This window comes from Corapipo altera, unplaced genomic scaffold (genome assembly GCF_003945725.1).
Source record: "Corapipo altera isolate COAL_440 unplaced genomic scaffold, ASM394572v1 2, whole genome shotgun sequence".
In the NCBI taxonomy this organism is placed as follows: domain Eukaryota; kingdom Metazoa; phylum Chordata; class Aves; order Passeriformes; family Pipridae; genus Corapipo; species Corapipo altera.
In genome coordinates, this window is record NW_020884890.1 from 6,134,883 (window position 1) to 6,155,006 (window position 20,124).

At 41.5% G+C, this 20,124-nt stretch overlaps 2 protein-coding genes across 3 annotated transcripts in view; one reads left to right on the forward strand and one right to left on the reverse strand.

The window, feature by feature from the left end:
- Positions 1 to 1,946, forward strand: part of SMAP1 (small ArfGAP 1) — an 89,595-nt gene extending 87,649 nt beyond the window's left edge. For both annotated transcript variants that reach the window (XM_027644740.1, XM_027644741.1), the window contains one exon: positions 964 to 1,946. In XM_027644740.1, coding sequence (XP_027500541.1) covers positions 964 to 1,098 — 135 coding nt within the window. In that variant the 3' untranslated portion in view covers positions 1,099 to 1,946. The remainder of the gene's footprint in view (positions 1 to 963) is intronic.
- Positions 1,944 to 20,071, reverse strand: B3GAT2 (beta-1,3-glucuronyltransferase 2). Its single transcript, XM_027644742.1, has 4 exons — positions 19,491 to 20,071; positions 9,460 to 9,604; positions 2,578 to 2,726; positions 1,944 to 2,498 (listed from the first exon to the last, which is right to left on the reverse strand). The coding sequence occupies exons 1-4, from the start codon at positions 20,028 to 20,030 to the stop codon at positions 2,412 to 2,414; spliced, it is 921 nt and encodes a 306-aa protein (XP_027500543.1). The 5' UTR covers positions 20,031 to 20,071; the 3' UTR covers positions 1,944 to 2,411.
- Between the last annotated feature and the right edge of the window lie 53 nt (positions 20,072 to 20,124).

Here is a 20,124-nt window from a genome sequence, read left to right on the forward strand (position 1 = left end):
TGTAGGAGGAAGGTGCAGTGTAGCCGTGTTACAGACTGCTGGACTATGAACTGCTCAGAGGCATGTGTTAACAAATCAATAATAATGAATAATGATTCATTATTCATAATAATGAATAATGATTCATTATTTAATTGAATAATAATTCAATTAAAGGTAACATAAGCAAAGAATAATTTTTGCTCTCAAACTCGTTTTTACACTGAGCACTGAAAATTACAGTGATTAGATAATATTTGTAGAGAGTATGAATAGTTTTGCACCATACTTGAAGTGAATGTGCTGAATTTCAAACTCTTTCCCACCTTTAACCAGGTGCTAAATTCACATTAATTTAATTTCATGTGAATTATTTAATTCATTTAAGGAATTACAATATCTTGAGTAGATTCTTAAGCAATAGTGGTTAGATTTAGATAATATTCATGTTTATAAACCCACCTCATTCTTTGCTGATTGCCACCTAAATAGACAATTTCTATAAAAACTTGTGTATTCAAGATTTTGAGGTCTCCAAAGAACAAAAAAAAAATCTGGAGTTGCAAGTGCAGACAAGGCTATATTACTGGCTTTGGTGTCTCTTTATCTCTCTAACCATAATTTTGTTGGTTAGCTTTGACACTGTGAAAGCAAACTCTTACCAACTAACCACATCAACCATCTCCTTCACATGCTGTGTCAGTTCCTTAGTGGAACTTTCATACAGATGTGACACATACACCAAGTGCTGCAGCATGTCAGCTGGTGTGTGATGGTGATTGAAGGGCTCCAGAAAAGCTGGTAGCATGGAAAAATGCTTAGAAACTTAGATTGAGTCAGTATTTTTATTTAATGAGAAACATTTTTAGGGAAATGTACTCTTAACTGAGTGGCTGATTGGAGGCAGGACTGCTTTTAGCCAGCAGCATGCTGTGTTTCAGTGCCAGTGCTAACCAGCCTCATGCATGTGTTTGTGCTTCGCAGATGAATCAGCAAATGGCTGGAATGAACCTCAGCAGTTCCAGCAACGTGATGGGCTTTGGCCAGCCCCCCAGCACAGCGGCAGGATGGACTGGAAGCTCCTCTGGCCAGACTCTCAGCACACAACTGTGGAAATGAACGTTGCAATAGAAGTCTCTCCCAGAACAGCCACCTAACATTCCTTGTTCAAATGCATTTACTTTTGCTGTTCCTTCCATGTACATATATATTCTTTTTTTTTTTTCCCCAGCTGTTCAGATTAAGAATATAACTGACTGACCGTGTTGTGGTCTATATTGATTTAAATTTGATGTAGTGAAAAGCAGATCAGGAATATATTTATACATCATTGGAAGCATTTTCATACAATGCATATGATTTCATAGACCATATTAAGAAGCTGCTTAACCACATACTGATTTTTTTCCCTCAAAATTCTAGATCAAATGTTTGCATATAAGGGACGTAGCTATCATGTTAGTAATATCCAAAAATATGAACCCCAATCCCCCCAAATTACCCAGTAATCCTGTAGAAGGTACTCTATGAACAAATGTTTAATCATATATAAATAGAATGTAAATGTATCACCGAGCAATGTTTTCTAGTGTATCAAACAAATTTTGTTTCATCATACATTTCACTGTGATGTTATTATGGTGTGCATAACAGGGAATGTGGTTATTGAAAGAAAGATAAACCTGGATGTTACTGTAGTTCTACAAATCAATAGTTTATTCTTTTAAAAATGAGCATTGGATGCATTTGAGTTTCCTGTGATAAAGTCTCTGATCTGGCTCATGAGGCACACGCACAGTATTAATGCTGAGAACTGGCAGCACAATATGCATACACGGTAACTCCAAATGAATGGATATATTTTTCCTTGCAGAGATCCAGGTTTATGACAGTGATTGTGTTTACATTTTATGGTGCCTCGTAATGATAAAATGTTATTTCCCTATATTAAAAGGATAAATCCATAAGTGACTCTGGGTTTTTATTTTGTTATTGTACAACCTATTTGGCCGCTACTTCTAATGAAGTAAAACATGTTCAGTTTGGAGGATCCATTTATGCAGATATTTAGATCAACAGTTTGTGAGTTAAAATCAGTTTATAATTACACCATTAAGCTGGATAAATACAAAAAGTATATACATAAATAATGATTTTGAAAAAATACCATTACACCACATTTCTCTATGTGGAAACAGCGTTAAAACAAAGGTAAGTGTCAGTTTATTAAGCCGAGAGTTCAGAAATGCATGCAGACAAGTTAGAACAAGCACACCCACTTGATTTGCCTACTAGAGTCTCTGACAACTTCCTTTTGTTTCCACAGAAGTCCATCAGGTCTCACACAGAACCAGATGATTTTAACTGGCTGAATTCAAACACGTCCTGACGCGTCCATTGTCCTGCACTTGCTGTGTGACTGTCTCCCCACATCATACCTCAATATTGACTGTATCCAGGTGGTACTTTGGCTCGTTAGCTAGATTCACCTTCTCTGTTCTCGTGTGCCATACCAGAACCTATAAAATAACATTTGTGTCAGTACAGTCATCTACAGAGATGACACAAAAGCTTTTTAGAAAGTGTGGAACTTGGTACCTTTGTGCAGTTGTTTGCTTTTGGCTCCAGTTCCTCCACTGTTGTTATCTGTTTCAGAAAATCAGATTCTTGCATTCCTGGTTGAGAACCACGACGCTTGAACACGGCTTTGGGATGCGACAGGATCACTTGAAGACTCACAGCAAATCCTTGGATAGAGGGGGACAGGGAAAAAGTTAAGAAAAACCTTTAGGCTTTACATTTTTATGCAGTTACATTGAAGCCTAGAAATCTCCTGTGCTCTTTTAAAAATTGTCTAAATTTGATTATATGAATATTTGGTATTTGGTAGGTTTGTATGTCCTACATTTCTGTGTTTTGCCCTCAAGATGCAATCAGATGTTTTTTGCACCATATTTTCAACATGTTTAATCTATTTCCTGTCATGTAAGGAATATATATTTTTTTGCCCTGAAAAGTCAGGTATTGCTAAGATCCTGAACTATTCATCCTTTCTACTTCTAATTAAGAACTAAAACTCAATTTTAAGAAAAATAAAATGTATAAAATTTATACTGTACAAACACTTCTACATTTAAAGGTGAAAGTCAGAAAAAAGGTTAAAATACATTACAACTGTGATCTGTGGAGAGTTTCAGCCTGTAGAGAGTTTTTAACATTATTGTTGGTGAAAGACAAGCCGCATTAATGCTCTGCCTTGCACACTGTGTAGTTATTGTGGATTTGTGAATGACTTTCATCACTGGTGGTCTGCAAGGCAGTCTGCAGGTGATCTGTACGTGGCACAGCACGGCTGAAAGGACTTCTTCATGCACACACCTCTCTGCGATGCATTCCTGCAGTAACGTGCATTAGGTCCCTTGAAGGGAGATTGCACACTGAGAAATCACTGGTTTGAACAAACTCGCCCTCTCTGAAGAAGCTCCCATGAATCTCCAATTTGCCATTATTTATAGAACTCTCCAGTTTTCCTTCAGCTATGCTCAGTCACATGTATGGTTCTTTCAGCAGGACTCAAAACTCGACCGATAAGACTTGTAAAGAAAAACTACATTTGTAACTAACTCGTTATGTCTGATTGCCAAGCCTACCAAAGAAATCCTTTCTTCGTCAGTTCAGAGTGGTTCCAGCTGTCCCTTTATGACACAAGTAGTAACAGTTTTCACATCAGTTCTGGAAAATGGCAAGAACATTTAATTCTAAAGCCAGTATTAAAATGTTATTGATTTAAAATTGAGAATAGCTTTCTCTTACTTAATATAATTCTAACCCATTTTTACTACAGTTGTCTTGCTACTGTATTTTCCTTGAAAATATCTATGACTTTTGTGGGGGCCTTTTGAAGAGGAAAATATAAGGAAGTAATTATTACATCACGTATTAAAGGAAGGCGTACTGAAACCACTTTCAGTGGTTCCTGCTCTTGCTTGCAGGAAAGCACAGGAAGACACCAGAAAATTTGTTTTGTTTTAAATAAAGATTTGGACCCTGATAAAAACTATGGGTTGGACATAAACTGAGGTTCCAATTCACCGATGGACACAGTTGCAGAAGACATGTGTATATGTTATATCTTTTTTGTAACTTAATACATTATATCTTGTCTGAGATAAAGAAGAGGAGGTGTCTAGATGGAGAGAGCATATTGCCCACACCTTGCAGAGCAGTCCAGTGAATAAAAGACTTCCAGGAGGTGTGAGACCTTGGCTGTAGCCTGTCCTCACTCAGTTAACCTCTGCAGCATCACTGCTGGGATCCAGCTGTTCTCTGCTGCAGCTGCTGGGCTTAGCTCAGTGCTCCCAGGCAGAATAATGCTCTGGACTCCTCTTCCCCACCAGGGGTTTGTCTGCAGCAGGCTGCAGTCCTTTCCTACTTCCTACAACTTGTAGACTGGTCATGAGAGAGCACAAGATGGGCTCCATCCCAGTGTTGTTGGTAGGCAAGTGTAATCATTTGGAAAGAGCTGAGGTCGAGTGTTTAAACTCCCTCAGCAAGAGACAGCAGCAGTGTGTACAGCCACCTTGCACCACCTTGAAAGGGACCTTGGACTTAAAACTGATGAACAAATTTACCTGCTTCAGTTCAGTGGTTTTGGTTAGGTTTTGTTGGGGTTTTTTCCTCAGTTAGAACAAGCAATAAATTTTGGATGCAACTGGGCTTTGATAATTTTGGGCGCAAAAAAAAAAAAAAAAAGTTGCTTTGCATGGGAAGGCATTGTTGGAATCCTGATCAGCTGTGTGAGCTGCTGTTTCTTTTCAAAAAGATTTAGGATTCAAGCTGGCCATGCAAAAATGAAGTAAACACCAAAATAATTAAGGTAGTGGCCTAGTTTTTAGAGTGAGGAAGGAATCCCATTCTAAGCAGAAGGCACGGTTTTTCCACTGCTTACCTCAGTATGTGTCATTGTGGCTCCCTGGCTCCCACAGCCCCTACTTATCCATACACTGATTAATTTCTTATGCTTGCTCCTCTTGAGAAAATTGCATGGAGTTCTGAGGGTGGATTTCTCCTATGCACAGATCTTCAGATGGGCCGTGCCCCCTGCATGTAACACATGCCCTTGCTACCATGCTATTGCAAATTGCCATTATAGGGTGCTATCAAAAATCAGGCATCAAATAAAACTTAAATTATAAACTGAGTGTTGTAGGTGGCAAGGACACAGACTACTGTGCACAGACTGGCCTGAGGTTTGTTTCCTTGGTCAGTGGTCATGCAGTCTTTGTTTCTTAAAAAATCCAATAAAGCAACAACTTGAAGAGATAAAATAATGCAAGGAGATTTATGTCCTGCCTATTTTAGTTCTTCAGCTTTGCTTTATAATTGCTTTATTTCACATGTATGACATTTTGTAAGATGGACTTGGGAGAAAGCCACTTTCTAGTGACACCTTTCCACTGACTTTATCATAGATGTATCATTTTGGTGTCGGAAAGAGAGGAGATGGCTCAGGTTTTGACCAGACTGGCACTAATTTCTCTACTAATTTCTCTCAGTAGATAATGAGCCTGTGCTAATAGATGAAAATATGCTGTTATTTTGAATTCTATCACCAAACAGGGATTAATTTGGGATTACTGTCTCCAGTGTAGCATAACTGAACAGTGCTTACATGCATACAGTTATTTTACTTAATCATTATTCCTACAAGGTCATATTGGGCTTAAGCTCATATGAAGTGCCACAAGACAATTTCATAGCTGGAGTGTGAAGAGGTGTTCTTGGGGTTTTATGGTGTTTAATGCAAGGTTGTAAATTAAATCTAATTGGCTGAAGAACCACCTAGACAGGAATTACTTTGCTGGAGGACAAGATACCTAGGAGATGCGGCAAAGATTATATCTGTGCTTCTTTCAACGTAAGCTGTTCCTGTTAATTCACACCTTGACTTGTGTTAGATCAGTGGCTTCTGTTAAAAGGCAGAACTATTTTTTTTTCATCCAGTTAAACTTGAGCCAGTGTTTAAAGATTTTGTTGCCATGATTAATGCCATTGCTTCCTAGATGTTCTAGATAGGATAGTGGCTGAGGGCAAGCTGGAAACTGAGTGTTTATAATTTCTGGAGTGTATAAATGCTAATGCTCAGTGCTAATGTAGAAACAGACCTACTGTGTCCACATGGTTTATGGTACCACCTTTGGCTTGTTGGATGTGCCATGGCTTGGGCTCTGCTGCTCTCACTGTTCTCCCTGTGACACACAGTTTGGGTTGCAGTAAGGCAGAGATGGCTAACCAGGGGTTTCTATAGTTCAGAACAAAGGCAACTGCTCACAATTAATTCACCATGAAAGGCTCTTGATTGTAAACTCAATGTTTAAAATAGTATTAACCCTTTCACGGAGGAGAAGTTGGGGTTTGGTTTTTTTGAGCATGCTGTCTGCCATAGCCACTCAAAATTTTTTTGTTTGCGCTTGTGTCTTCCAGCAGTGGCTCTTTCAGAGTCAGTCAAAATATGCCATGTTTTGTGGTGTCATGAATAGACTAGCTTTTTGCTCATCAGAAAGATGAGATGTACTGAAGAACTCATAACTATAGCAAAATGAAAATTAAAGAAAAAAAAGGTGTTTGCTCAGGCTGTAGCAGAGGCACTTCGGGCACAGTGGATGAGCTCTGCACCACACATCCAAAATCTGCTTGCCTAGTCATTTACAGGCATGTACTAATCCCTGTGACTGAAGTAACTCTTGGAATGCTAATGTAAAGCATGTGCCTGCCTTCTTGAACAATCCTGACACTAGGAGAATCATGATGTAACATGTTTTCATGGGTGGTCCAAAATTGTGGCACTGGGAACAAGCCAAATTTAAAACAGCAGTATTTAATACAGAAGACTTTAAATCATGTCCATACTAAATAACACTACCTAATTCAGAATCAGTGTCACCTTTTTGCTTTCAAGATTCTTTCTCACTTTTCTTCCCTGAGGGTAAGGAAGTTTGTGTCAAACTCTAGAACTCACCTACAGTTAAAACTGAAGCAGAACTTAGAAAACACCTGAACTAATTCATATGGTGAGTTGGTTGCCAGTCAAGAAGCAGCACAGGAAACAGCTACTCTGCTTTCTGAATGCAATTTAGCATTGGAGAATAGCAGTGTCAGCCACAAATTTCTCAAAATAAATAACCAGTGCTTAATGAACTGATCTAATGTGACTGCGATGTGTGTGTTTCATGGACTCTGGGGAGGTTGGCCAGCTAGGCTCTTTGAGCTGAGCCCAGTGAAATCAGCAGGATCTGTCTCCACTTCCAGTAATTTGAATTTGACCCTGTATTTTGAAGCCTAGAATAAGAAGTTTTATGTGCTTAAAAGCTTCATCTGAACAGCCACAAGATATATCAGTGATTCCAAACCTTTTAAGCGGTCTTGTGTTCACACCCAGACTCATGATCAAACTCTTGTGAAAATCACTGTGAAAAGATAGTTCAGTAAACCAAAGGGACCTTCCGTACCAGTGCATTGGGTGTCAGAACATTAACTGTAGACAGCTGAGCAGTTTAATATATGCACCTATACTTTTTTCATGGTAATATTTTCAGAAGAGGTCCTTGAACTTCCTTATGTGCGGTATAACCTAAATTGCTTGTGTGTTTGGTGAGGAGATGGAGAAATGCTAGTGATGGACCACAGCATGGACTTAGGTTTTTTTAGCAAGCCTCCCAAGTCTGCAGGGGTGTGTTGGGAAGTCGGGAGCAAAGGGCATGGGTAGGAAACTGAGTGTTGACCTGTGTCCTGTAGACTGTACCTGCTCAGACACCTATGAAGTTCTGGATTTGCAGTTCTGTTCTGTTAGTGCCCTTCCACTGTATTCCTGAGGGGACTGAAGATGCAACTTTCACATAATTTTTTTAGCACGCTACACAGCATCCATTTCTCTCCTTGCTGAAATTAAAAATGTAATTTAATTTCTTCAGTATTTTTGAAGACTAATAAAAGTTGTCTTACAAAATAGTAACTCCTTGTTTGTGGATCTGCAGTAACTTCCTGTACTATCAATGTTTCTTTGTCTCTATAACCCTCCCTTTTGTGACTTTCATAAAAGTGCAAGCAGGTAATGCTCCTAATGGAGCTGCTTTTCCCTCATGCCACTGATTCAGCCAGCAACTGCAAAGTAAACTACAACTTAAGAACTTTCCAAGTATCTCTTCATGTCTGGGTTAGAGTCCCTTGGCCATTGTTGTGTAATGGCTTTTTGCCTGCTGCTAATGAATTATGAACCATGCTCTCACCTAAATAATGCCCATCAGTAATCCCTTCTACAACACTGTATCAATAGGTATCTGTGAGTCCACAGGCAGAGCAGGCAAAGACTGATAAAATGCACAGCTGCAGTCCTCGATACGCTGCATGGGTTTGGGCATTGACATACATCTCCCCTGTGGAATGCCTCTACCTAAACACTTAAATATTAATTTTTATGCCAGGTGGTATTATGGTCTTGAAATGCCCGTACAGTACAGAAAAATTCACCTGCTGATGTTTGTATCTTTGAGGTGTTAAAAACAATTAGTATTTTATTCTTTTTAACCAATACAACTGTATATACTGTACATATTTATCATCAGACATTTCAATTAATATATTCTGCCCAAGTGAGAGCACTGTTCTTTTCCCTCTCCCAAAATATAAGTGTACCAGAGGAAAAAAAAAGTGGCTGTTTCTCTCCTGTTCTTGCCCTTGTATTCCTACTTTTCCCCTTCCCTCCTTGATACAGAAGATGCCTAAGTGCAAATATCATATCGCTTGCTAGGAAATCAGCTGCTGCTACATCAGAAATTGGACTTCTGCACAGTGGTGATTCATGTGGCAGTTGTGAATATATTCAAAAGATTGTCTAAGCACGGACTGACAGCAAAACAGAGCTGTGTGGTGTGCAAACTTCACTGCAGAAGATTGATTACATCCATTTTGAAGCTTTTCTGCCTTCATCTACTAGGCAATAGCTGTCAGTGATTTTTCACCTAAGCCCAGTGTTTCAAACTATATCCATCTACAGTTATCACTGTCATTCCAAATAACCAATACAAAATGAATCATTTCATGATACAGTAGCATTTTACAACATGAGGTCTACAAAAGGTCTGTATTTATACTACCTGGTTTAGATTGATGACACAATGACGGGCAGGTGCTCCTTGCAAAAATTACTTCAATGAGTTAACTTGCAATTAACTTGTTTCAGACAAACAATTTATACAACATAAAAGCCAAGTTGCCACATTAAATTAGAAACAAATGAAAGTAAGTTCAGGTATCACCAAGCAGCAACTTAATTAGACAAGATGTGCAAGCTAAGACTTCCAGGATATTTAGTGCCAAAAGGCTGCATACAGTGCTGACACTTGGGAAGTTTTAAAAGCTGCTTACGTTGAGAAAATCAGTTATTATCAGAAACATTCATGTATCATGGGAATTGATCCTTACCTGCCATGTCAATAGCAAAGGGCCTGTCCGCTCTCCAGCCCGTGTACCAGCCAACAACTTTGCCGTTCTCCACGACTGGGCGCTCGTACCGCCGTCCCCCGACCAGTCCCACGGGCCACACGGACACCTTGCGTGTTGTGCGCATCTGCAAGAGGCAGCACAGCATCACTCACTGCCTGCCCCTGCTCCTGGCAGGCTTCTTTTGTAAGTGTTGGTAGAAAGCCTACACACTAATCAGCAAGACTAGGTATTCAAAGGCAATTCTAGCTTACAGATTTCAGCCCAACAGAGTAAGTATTGGAAAGCTACGTGTGCCCACTCATTTTCTGTGAAATCTCCAGCTCTTTAGCCCATAGGCACTTCAATTCTACTTTAACACCCTATTCATATCTTTTATAGCAAAATTTTTAAAAGCTGTGAAAAAACAGGTTTGGGTTTTTTTTTCTTGTTTGGGTTTCCACAGGTGTAGTAGATCTTTTTTATCTGCAAGACTACAGCATTCTCTCAGTAGGCTTATTTCTATAGATTGCTGAGATATTTTACAAACCTGATGAGAGAAAATGTAATAATGATTAACAAACACGCGTGTCACTAAAACAAGTACAATTAGTTTGAGACTGGTAAAAAATGCATTGAGTACAGGAAATTATGACAGGGCTCTTTCCTATGTGCAACATACCAGATTTGTCCAGAGCTGAGATGCAGCTCAGATCTATTAAACGGTCACAAAAAAAAAAAAAAAAAAAAAAAAAAGAAGATTATTTGGGTTAAACCTTTTTTAATTTTACATTTTCCCTTTAAAAGCTCTGCTAAATTTCCAAGAAGGATGAAAAAACAGGCCAGGCAGGATGCTTACTATCAATAACAGGAATTTTTCCCAGTGGTGTAAATGTAAATAAATGCAGTTCTAGAAAAATGGTCCTTATCTAGCCTTGAGGAATCTACAGATACTAAAAAATAATTCTTTAGCAAGAAGGTTGCATGACTGGGAGTCGCTTCAAGAAAGACATTGAGGTGCTGGAGCATGTGCAGAGAAGGGCAATGAAGCTGGGGAAGGATCTGGAGAGTAAGTCATAGGAGGGGCAGCTGAGGGAGCTGGGAGTGTTTAGCCTGTTAAAAAAGGAGGCTCAGGAGACACCTTATTTCTCTCTACAACTACCTGAAAGGAGGTTGTAGCCGGGTGGGGCTTGGCCTCTTCTCCCATGCAGCTAGTGACAAGACAAGAGGAAATGGCCTCAAGCTGTACCAGAGGAGGTTCAGTTTGGACATCAGGAAGAATTTCTTCACTGAAAAGGTTGTCAGACATTGGAACAGGCTGCCCAGGGAAGTGGTGGAGTCATCATCCCCAGAGGTGCTCAAGAAACAACTGGATATGCCACTTAGTGCTATGATTTAATTGATACAGTGCTGTTCGGTCAAAGGTTGGACTCAATCTTGGAGGTCTTTTCCAACTTTAAAGAACCTGTGATTCAGTGAGTTCAGATAACTGGTTCACTGGACCATTTTCTTCAGTAAACAGGAGATAATATGACATGAACTTTGACGCACTGCTCCCCATGGGAAAATCAGATAGTCTGGTGTGAGAACTTGAGCAGACGAGTGCAACAGACAGGGCAACTTGCACAATTTAACCACATTGATTCAAAAGCCACTGTTTCAACTACTGTGTTTTAAATGTGGTGCTATTTAAACAAGTATTAAACTATTTCAGTGTAATGTGGGCTTTATTTGATCTATTCTAAAAACAGTCTCATCTTTTGTTGTAATTGAAGCTTATTCCTTAGGGAAAGGTTATCCCTTTCTCCTTCCAAGCACTCCTCTTAGCAAAAACAAATACAGTTTTACATATTTGTTACTGCAGTCCCCTATCAATGGATGTTGAAGTAAAAGACAACCTTGGTTAAATATTAAGCAATTCTCTCTCTCTCTGCCAAGGTGAAAAATTTATCATGCATATCATCTAGACTCATAGGAGTTGCACTAGAAAAAAACAAAGACATCATGTCAGTGTGGTTCACATTTCCAATACATTAGCAGATTCTTAGAACTTTCACAGAGGGAAAGCATAAAATATATATTTGAAAATCCACAAATATGTATGGACACACAGAAGAGAGATATGTACCTTCTCTCCCTCCAATTACTTGTGTATCTTCAAATTTGTTTAGCAGAATTTCCTCACCTCCACCCTAATAGCTGTTGCAGTCAGCTGAGAATCACACCATCTCTCAGTAGCAGCAGCCCATAGTGTGTAAGAGCACAGTATGTGTACAGTTGGCAATACAGGGATTTCTTGTGATAAGGATTCTGTCCAAGCCATTGACTATTTAATTGCCATTGAGACACTACCATGAATCTCTCTACAGGTTATTGCTAATCATGTTTATCTGTAACTCTTCTCCCTGCTTACGTTTAATTTTCCAATCTGTCGCAGTCCTCCATGCAGGAAAAGCAGAGTTAGCAGTTAACTGTTTGGGTATGGACATTAGCCAAACCTTCTCATGAAGATCTTTTAACTCTGGTTTTAATGATACATCCCTTTTGCATATTTTGCTAACAGCATATTTCTATTAACATCCAAACACATCAGACGTGGACACAGGGCGTCATTCTGTTGGGCATGTCTACACAGGTAAGTTCCAGTAGGTTTCCAAGGGCACCAACAAGCCACATACACGCAACTGTGCTACAACAGCAATAACCACAGGATGAACACACATGTTGCCATTAATACCTCCTGGAGGGTATAGATACCTTTACAAATTATTAATGTACAGAATTGCAGCACTTTAACCACCCTATGCCAATCACACCCACAGTAAACACAAAATGCCACAAGATAAGGGCAGACACACTCTTAACTACGAGAGTGGCTGATGCATGGTGCACCCATGCCCTGCCTGAGCACGCAATAGAAGTTTGGGCAGCTGTACTGTACAATGGGCCAGGTTACACAGGACTTCTGAACTGGGTAAACAGCAGCCTCAGCATCTATGCTGGCAGAACCAGACGGATTTACATTAATACTCTACCATACACCGCGTCTACGAAAATCTTGTCAAGTATATCACTGACCTCGCAAAACCCAAGAAGTTTTGAATTCATACAGTCTTGGTTCTATCTTGGTGTCTAAGAGTTATGTCAGTAAAGCCACCACACAACAGAAGGAAGGAGCTCTACATTTTGTCCTTGGGTTACTTTCTTTATTCTCACAGGTTACATTTTTGGAGAATGAAATAAGCAGGTGTCAAGAATACAGCAATCCCTTTAAGTAAAAGCTGAAAGAGCACATCTAGACCAGTATTTATGCTAATTCTGAAATACCTCACAGCCTCAGAATATGCTAGGCAGATGAAAGTAGGAATATTTCTTTTAATCTTCTGAGAGTAGCATTACTGCAGTTAACATACTGCTATGTGAAGGCTGTATTTATGTATGATGGGGGAAAAGCTATTATTTGGATTAAAAGGCCAGCTTGCACCTGGAATTTTATGTTGCTAATCATTGGGACACAAAAAGGTGATTCAAAAATGTGTTAATTCTAAATAGTCTTAGTGCTGTGGGCTAAGCAACTGCCAAAATCCTATGACTTACAAATAGCTTCCTAAATTGCCCTTCTGTCATTGTAATGACAGCAGTAGCACACCCTGTCTTAAAACTCAGTATTTTAAGTCCTAGCGACTTACATGAATGGTATTCATCTTACATCTTATTCTCTGTAAGTATCTGGTCTGTCCTGGTTAGACTTCTGTAGTTAATGAAAGAGGTAGGAACCCACTGACATGATTCATCCTGCTTGGCTTAGACAGCTATCTTAAGGTGGGATGAATCTCCCTCTGGAAATGCTTTTATCCTCTATTTACTTTTTGATTATTTGAAAGGGGGTCTTACGCGTAGGAGGAGAGTTATGTACTGGATGGGGAAGATGGTAGAAAAAATCTGAATTAAGTAGTAGAAGGGACAACAATTGGGAAGGATTGGGCAAGGAAATGACAGGAGAGATTGGTAACAACTGACCTAAGAAATCTCAGTGAGGTGATGGGCATATAACAGTAAATAGTTACAACAGAGTAACCACTAAAGAATAGCAAGTGAAAATGCAGAAAATGTATCTGAGTAATAAAAGGCAGTGATAAAAGCATTGCCAAATACAGCATCTCATTAGTCAATCAAGAAAAGCTGCTTAATGGGATGTGCCGGACTGATGAATAGGGAAGATACGAAGCCAGTAACAAAATATAAAAGCCCAGGGGGAATGAAGGCAAATGACAGACAGGGAGAAGAAACATGGAGGTAATTCCTATAGTGAAAAGGCTTCCAGACTGGTACAACCATCCTAGTGTTTTTGCAGCATAATGTTGATGTGTTTTTACTTGAGATTTAAAGCTCTTTGTAAATGCAAACCTGCTGCTACACGTAGTACGCTTTTTTCTCCCCCTGTCATTTCAGCCTCTCTCTGATTTGTGATCTATACTGGTCAGGCTACAGGTTAGCACCTAAGCTCACCATCCCATCCCACTCCACCCCCCTGGCCATCCCAGTGACACTTGGGCAGATTTCTACAAAAAAATTCCTATTTATTATTACCAAAGACAGGACATAGAGCTCCTTCACTACAACTCTTCCACAGCAGAAAATTTTATGGGTTAAAAAAACATAAGCACAGCCAGGTTCCCTGTCAGTTCTCACACAGTTCTCCGCATTGCTCACAGGACATCTAAAGCCAGATTCTGCTTCAATGAAACTCATGGGAGAGTACTACGAGTCAGACAGACAGCTCAGCAGCAGTGATGCTGTGCCCGTTTACTGAGGCACTGGATGGAGCTTCTGCCCCTACTTACCATCACTTCAAAGGAGGTACTGAGGCATAGAAAACCTCTGCCAGTGATTTTTGTGGTTCAGGGAGTGTGACACTTAAGGGATAGGAACTTCAAAAAGCAAGGTTGTTGTTGGTAAACTTGACTGTAAAAGGTATTCTCTGTGGGAAAACTTGTAGAAAGGGTCTACAAGCCAAAAAAATTTTCAGTCATTGAACTAGCCTGCTCCACAACCCTCACAGGTGATCTGATTTAGTTCTTCGCCATCCTCACTATTAGAAAGTTTTCTCTCCAAGCATCTGTTTTAAACCTTCTCTGCTGATTTGTACACAATCTACACTGCAAAGGGAGGATACATTAATTCCCCCCTTCTTTCCAGCAACATTTTATATATAGGATACAATGATTAATGCTTTTAAATTATACCAGCATCCTTGGGCACAAATGTCAATATTGCTTCCCTACAGAAGAAAACTGTACCAAATTTAACTAAAGCAGTTAGGAGCCAATTTCGCTGGACTGGGATGACTTCCAAAACATTTGCTACTCATGTTACTTCTGGGCCCTTCTACTGACTGGTTCTTTTTCTCATCCTACTCTCTGTCGTCCTACAAGGTTGCGTTCACTGCACCTCGGAAGAGCTGCTGACCCTCTCTAATTAAATTCAGAGTAACAGTATCAGTTTCACATATGAGACCACTGCTCTCAGTGCAGAAATAGACAGTACTTCACAACCCAGAGTCCTTCACTTGGATAATGTTTCAAATAGCTCTTTTTTTTTTTTTTTTTTTGGTCACTGTTTCCTCTCATTTTTAAGCTATTTCATTCTCTGCCAGTCTTTTCTAATCCAGTCTCTTTAGCACAGGTACTACACGTGTATGTGGAAGAAGAATGTCAGTGTGCATTTAAAATCTGTCATGTACTCCTAAATCATTTATACCCTAGAAAGGTATTTAATGCACTGCTAACACATATTTGGATCATTTTTTTTATTCTGAAGAATATAACTAATGACTGCCAGCTAATATTTAATTCTATCTAGACTACTGAATGTTATTTTTAAGACTATATCAAAAAATTTGATTTTTCCAACCAGCTCCAAGACATACAACAAAAGATTTTCATGTTTTTAAAGATAAAAAGATTCACTTATACTAGTTTTAAATCTTTTTGCATAAATGTATCCATTCAAAAATACACATATACAGTGTATAAAGATTATGACAGTTATGTAAGTGTTATTGAAGGAACACTAACCCTTCCCTTGTCAAAGCTGGAAAAAATAGCAAATATTCACCTCTTCTGTGATGCATTTTTTGAGTTGCTCAAAATATTTTACGAAGATGATCACAGGAAAACTGAAGCCTGTGTGACGTGCAATGCCTGCAAGTATTTCTGTTCCATTTTTAATAACAAGGAATTATTTTTTTTAGGCTACTGAAATGGCTGTTAAAAGCCATTAGAATATCTGCCACCTTCATACATACCTTTTGGGAAAGGGAAGAGCAGGGACGCAAGGAAGTGCTTTCAATCTGAATCTAGAGCTACCTGTAAAGACTACCACAACTTCACGAGAACAGGCTGAGCTCTCTCTCCTTCTACTTCCTTTCCAGCTTCAACTCTACCATCACATTCAGGGTATTCTTGTGCAGGCAACAGCTACAGCAAATTGAATTCTGGTCCACAATTCAGTGGGCAACAGGGCTAACTGCTAAGCTACTAAAGTTTGGGGTTTTTTTTACCCTTCAGAAATGACAATTAGGGCTGTGATTTACTTTAAACTCCATGCTGCAACTTTGAGGACATAGTTTTGCCAGTCAGAAAACTAGCCTATACATCCACATTCATCACAGGTCTTAGGAAAAAAGATAATTATAAACAGCACTAGAGGGTTCCAGATTTACTACAGACAGTGACATTTTCCAGAAAAACTCTACTGTAAACTGGGTTCTTGGGGTTTTTTCTGATTTCCATGAAACACATTTGGTCTAGTTCTACTGGGCCCAGCTCGCTCCATATCAAATATAAAGTATTCATTCCTATACATACCAGGCAGAAGGACTTTGGACAGAGATTAGAATTTCCTCATCAAAAGCTCTCAGAAGTATCCCACGGCATTTCATGTCAAAGCATGCTCCTTTCTGATCATGACCCTCACAACTACACTACAACTCCCAGTAAAGCTTTTGCCGAATTCGCTTTGTTAAAAAGGCTCTGTCTTCTGTAAGGGCACTAGGGAAAGCCACAGTAAAAGAGCTGCCTTAAACATAATCCTTCACTGACGTGCAGTTCTGTGGCTCACCTTTTGCTCCACAGTCCTGCTTTTTTAACCTCTGAGCAAAATGCATCCCTAATGCCAATGTTTCTCTCATGCTGGCTTTACAATCCTAACTAGCCTTGGTTCCCACCTCCCCAATCCCTCACCGCTGTTACTGAAACCAGCTTTGACTCAGAAACAAGCCATTACAAAGAAGACAGACCTACTATTTCATAAGACAGCAAATGTATGTAAGTGCCTGCGGGCAGACAGTACCTCACATTGCCGCTGGCAGTTTGGGACCTACACACCCCTCTGCCCCTGTCAGTGACATGCTGGAAGTCACGCAGCCAGCACAGGATGGTGGGTGGTAGGATGAGAATTCAGAGCTCCTGTCTTGTCTTCCTACATTTAAACTGCCCCCTCCCAGTGAGCAGACTCCAGTTTATCAGACCTCTTTTAGGATTAAGCAACTGCAGGTCTGGAGAATTGTTCCTGGCAGGGCAACGAAGTGAAAAAACTCCCTCTCGGGTAGAGTTACCACCACTTTCATGAGAGGAATTACTACCAGATTTCATCTACACACAATATGTTCTGAAGCTGTTCTCTTCATGCTTGGAAAAGACAAGTATAGCTTACACTCATATATCTATCAATTCCGGAAAGAGAGATCAGGATTTACTACAGAGCTGTCAAGCCAGAATCCATGGAGACACAGAATTTCTTATATCAAGAAAAAAAAAAGGCAACCAGCCCTCAAGCAGTGCCTCGACTGAAAATCAGACTCCTGGCTCTCTCCAAATGTAACCTCCGACACATCTTGTTGGTAAAGCTTGCCAAGGGACTTCCATTAACTTTGCCAGGTCCACAAGGCATTCCCTGTGTTACTACCAGTGGTGTCCCCCGAGACCTCGCATACAGCTCGTTAGTGACCCCAGAAAACAGTCATGGGAACTTGCAGAGGTAATTGAAGCAAAAGCTCCTTCTCCACTTCTGTAACTGAGCTTTCCAACCACCACATTTCACAGGGAAAACTCATTCATGTGTGTCTGCCTGTGAACACACAGCTCAGAATAAACACCTCTTCCCTAGCAGCTGAACCCTGGTGAAAGGGAGGTCTTAGGATTGCAGAGGTTCATGGTGGAGGTTACAATTCTTGCTAGCAAGAGGAAACACACGTTGCCTGTTGTGTCTGTAATTTTCAAGGTTAACCCTTCAGACAGCGTTATCCCCTTGCTTTCCTGCATTTCCCACCTCATCAAAGAGGTAATTTGTACCTTTCTGTTGCATCCTTCACAGCAATCAGAAGAATAATGATAGAAATTATAAAAGAATAAATGTGACTGAACACCTTTTCAGTAGCTCCGGGTCACTGAAGTGAAATGCCTGTCAATACTGTTCTCTTTAGTTTGTCTGTAATGTCAGTACTCAAAAAAAAAAAAAAAAAGCCCAAACCAACAAACTATTAAAAAAAAAAAAAAGTAGATATTTGTCTCCAAATATCTTTTGTTCCACACTAGTCATTGTGTCAAAGTGTACTTTCTGTTTCAATTAACAAATTCCCTAAGATTCAATCAGATTAGCCTTATATCTGTGAACATATATGTGGGCACTCCCATCACATCAAAGATGGGTACGGTGGAATTACTCTGCATTCTAACGTGCTAAGCACAGCCGTGAGAATTTTAAAAAAATCAATTACAACAAAGGTTTAGCCTCCAGGCAAAGGTCCTTAAATTAGCAGCTTTAATGCTGAATGCCAAATGGGCAAAAGAAGTAGGACATCTCTGTTGAATGGGGACCCTGCACCTGCCCACTCACTCACGGGAAATGAAAAGGGATGCATTACAAACCTAAACATTTCTAAACCAGCTTGCTCTAGGGAATTGCACGTGCTTCACGTTTCTGTGTGTTGTGTTCATTTTAGCCTACTGACTGTAAAGCACACGAGGAGGCACATTGCTTGGAAGCAAGCTGTAGAATATGGGTGTACACCTCTAAATACAGTTCTATCCACCAGCAAGAAGATACGGACCACAGTCTGTCTGAAGCCCTGTGTGTTCCCTATCTGCTGCCAACCTACTTTTCCATTTCCCTCCCTTATTTCCCTGCCAAGGGTACTCTCCTAGCTGTCACAGAAGATGTACATGATCTTTCTTCTGCTGTTTTATGTTCACTTATTGCAGTCCCTCCTTCCTGCCAGGCAGAACTCAGAAAGAAAGCTGGATACCCTCTGCCCCAAGCGCTTGCCAATTCCCACCAAAATGAAACAAAGCCCTTCACCAAGGGAAGGCAATAAAGACAAAACCAGGTCCTTTCAGAAAAGAAACTCCTGAAAGGGTGTTTAGTCATTACACAAACGATTTGCTGCTTTTAAGAGCGAAAAGGCTTCGAAAAGGCTTCAAAAAGGCGAGTCCACGTGAAGGAGCCGGCTCTGGATAAATTCATTTGCGCCAAGAAAAAACTGTGAAGGATGGCGACTCCTGATGCCAGTTTGCCCTACAAGGAGAGGGATGCAGCCCGAAAAAAATCCCAACTATGAAAGAGTGCTTTTCATCCCAGCTGTAACAAAAACACAAGATCCCTTATATAAACCCTAAACTTGCCTCGCTCGGCAGGAAAGCGAGAAAACAACAGTAAAAAGTTGGGGGGAGCGTGGAGGAGAGGGACAAGAAACTTAAAAATCAAGAGAGGAGTGTCACACGAAGACAGCGCCGGAGAGCCCGGCTGAGGGACGGGGTGCGGCGAGGTGTCCGCGCCGGGGACCGGGCTTGAATTCTCCATGCCCAGAATTTCTGAGTAAGGGGCACCGAGCCGCCGCAAAGCGGGATGTGGCACAGCCCCGCGCGGGAGCCTGGAGAGGGGCGAGCCCGGCGGGAAGTGGGGATGCTAGAAGCGGTGGGAGCCCGCGGAGAGGCGGTGGAGCGCGCCCCCCCCCTCCCTTATCCCGCACGCACCTCCTGGAACAGCTCCAGGCTGTAGGTGTTGTCGTCGTCGGCGAAGAAGAGCACCCCGGGCTGCGGGGGCGGCAGGTGCTGGTGCCGCTGCCGCAGCCAGGCCAGGCCGGCGTTGCGCTGCTCGGTGGCGCGGGGCAGCCCCGGGCGCTTGTAGCGGCGCGGCGTGGGGACGTGCAGGTGCGTGCAGGGCAGCCCCGCGCCCGCCACGAACCGGGTCACCAGCTCGCTGCGCGCCGCCGCGTCCTCCACCAGGATCCAGTGGAGCCGCGACACCTGCCGGAAGGTGTTGGCCAGGCGGGTGAGCTCGGCCTTCTGCACCGGGCGGCTGTAGGTGGGCGTGATGGCATAGATGGTGGGCAGCACCGCCTCGGGCCGCCGCCGCGGGGCGGGAGGCCGCTCCCCGCCGCTCCCGCCCTCACCCCCGCCGCGGGGGTACAGCGCGGGCAGCGGCGCCCGGCTACTATCGATGTCCAGCACGATGATGACGATGAGCACCCAGGGCAGCAGCAGGAGGAAGCGGCTGAATAGCAGGGACTTCATGCTGCCCCCGCCGCCCTCCCGCCGCGCCTCCGCTCAGCGCCGCCCCATGGACGGGCGCGGCGGGGCGGCCCCTCCGCGCTGCTCCGCGGGGCGC

Bases quoted from the DNA above. Each gene is read 5' to 3' on its own strand.
- B3GAT2 (XM_027644742.1), bottom strand. From the start codon at position 20,030: ATGAAGTCCCTGCTATTCAGCCGCTTCCTCCTGCTGCTGCCCTGGGTG. The intron at 9,605-19,490 runs GTGCGTGCGGGA...TGCCTCTTGCAG, and splicing joins GCCTGGAGCTGTTCCAGGAG to ATGCGCACAACACGCAAGGT. The intron at 2,727-9,459 runs GTAAGGATCAAT...CCTCTATCCAAG, and splicing joins CTTTGCTATTGACATGGCAG to GATTTGCTGTGAGTCTTCAA.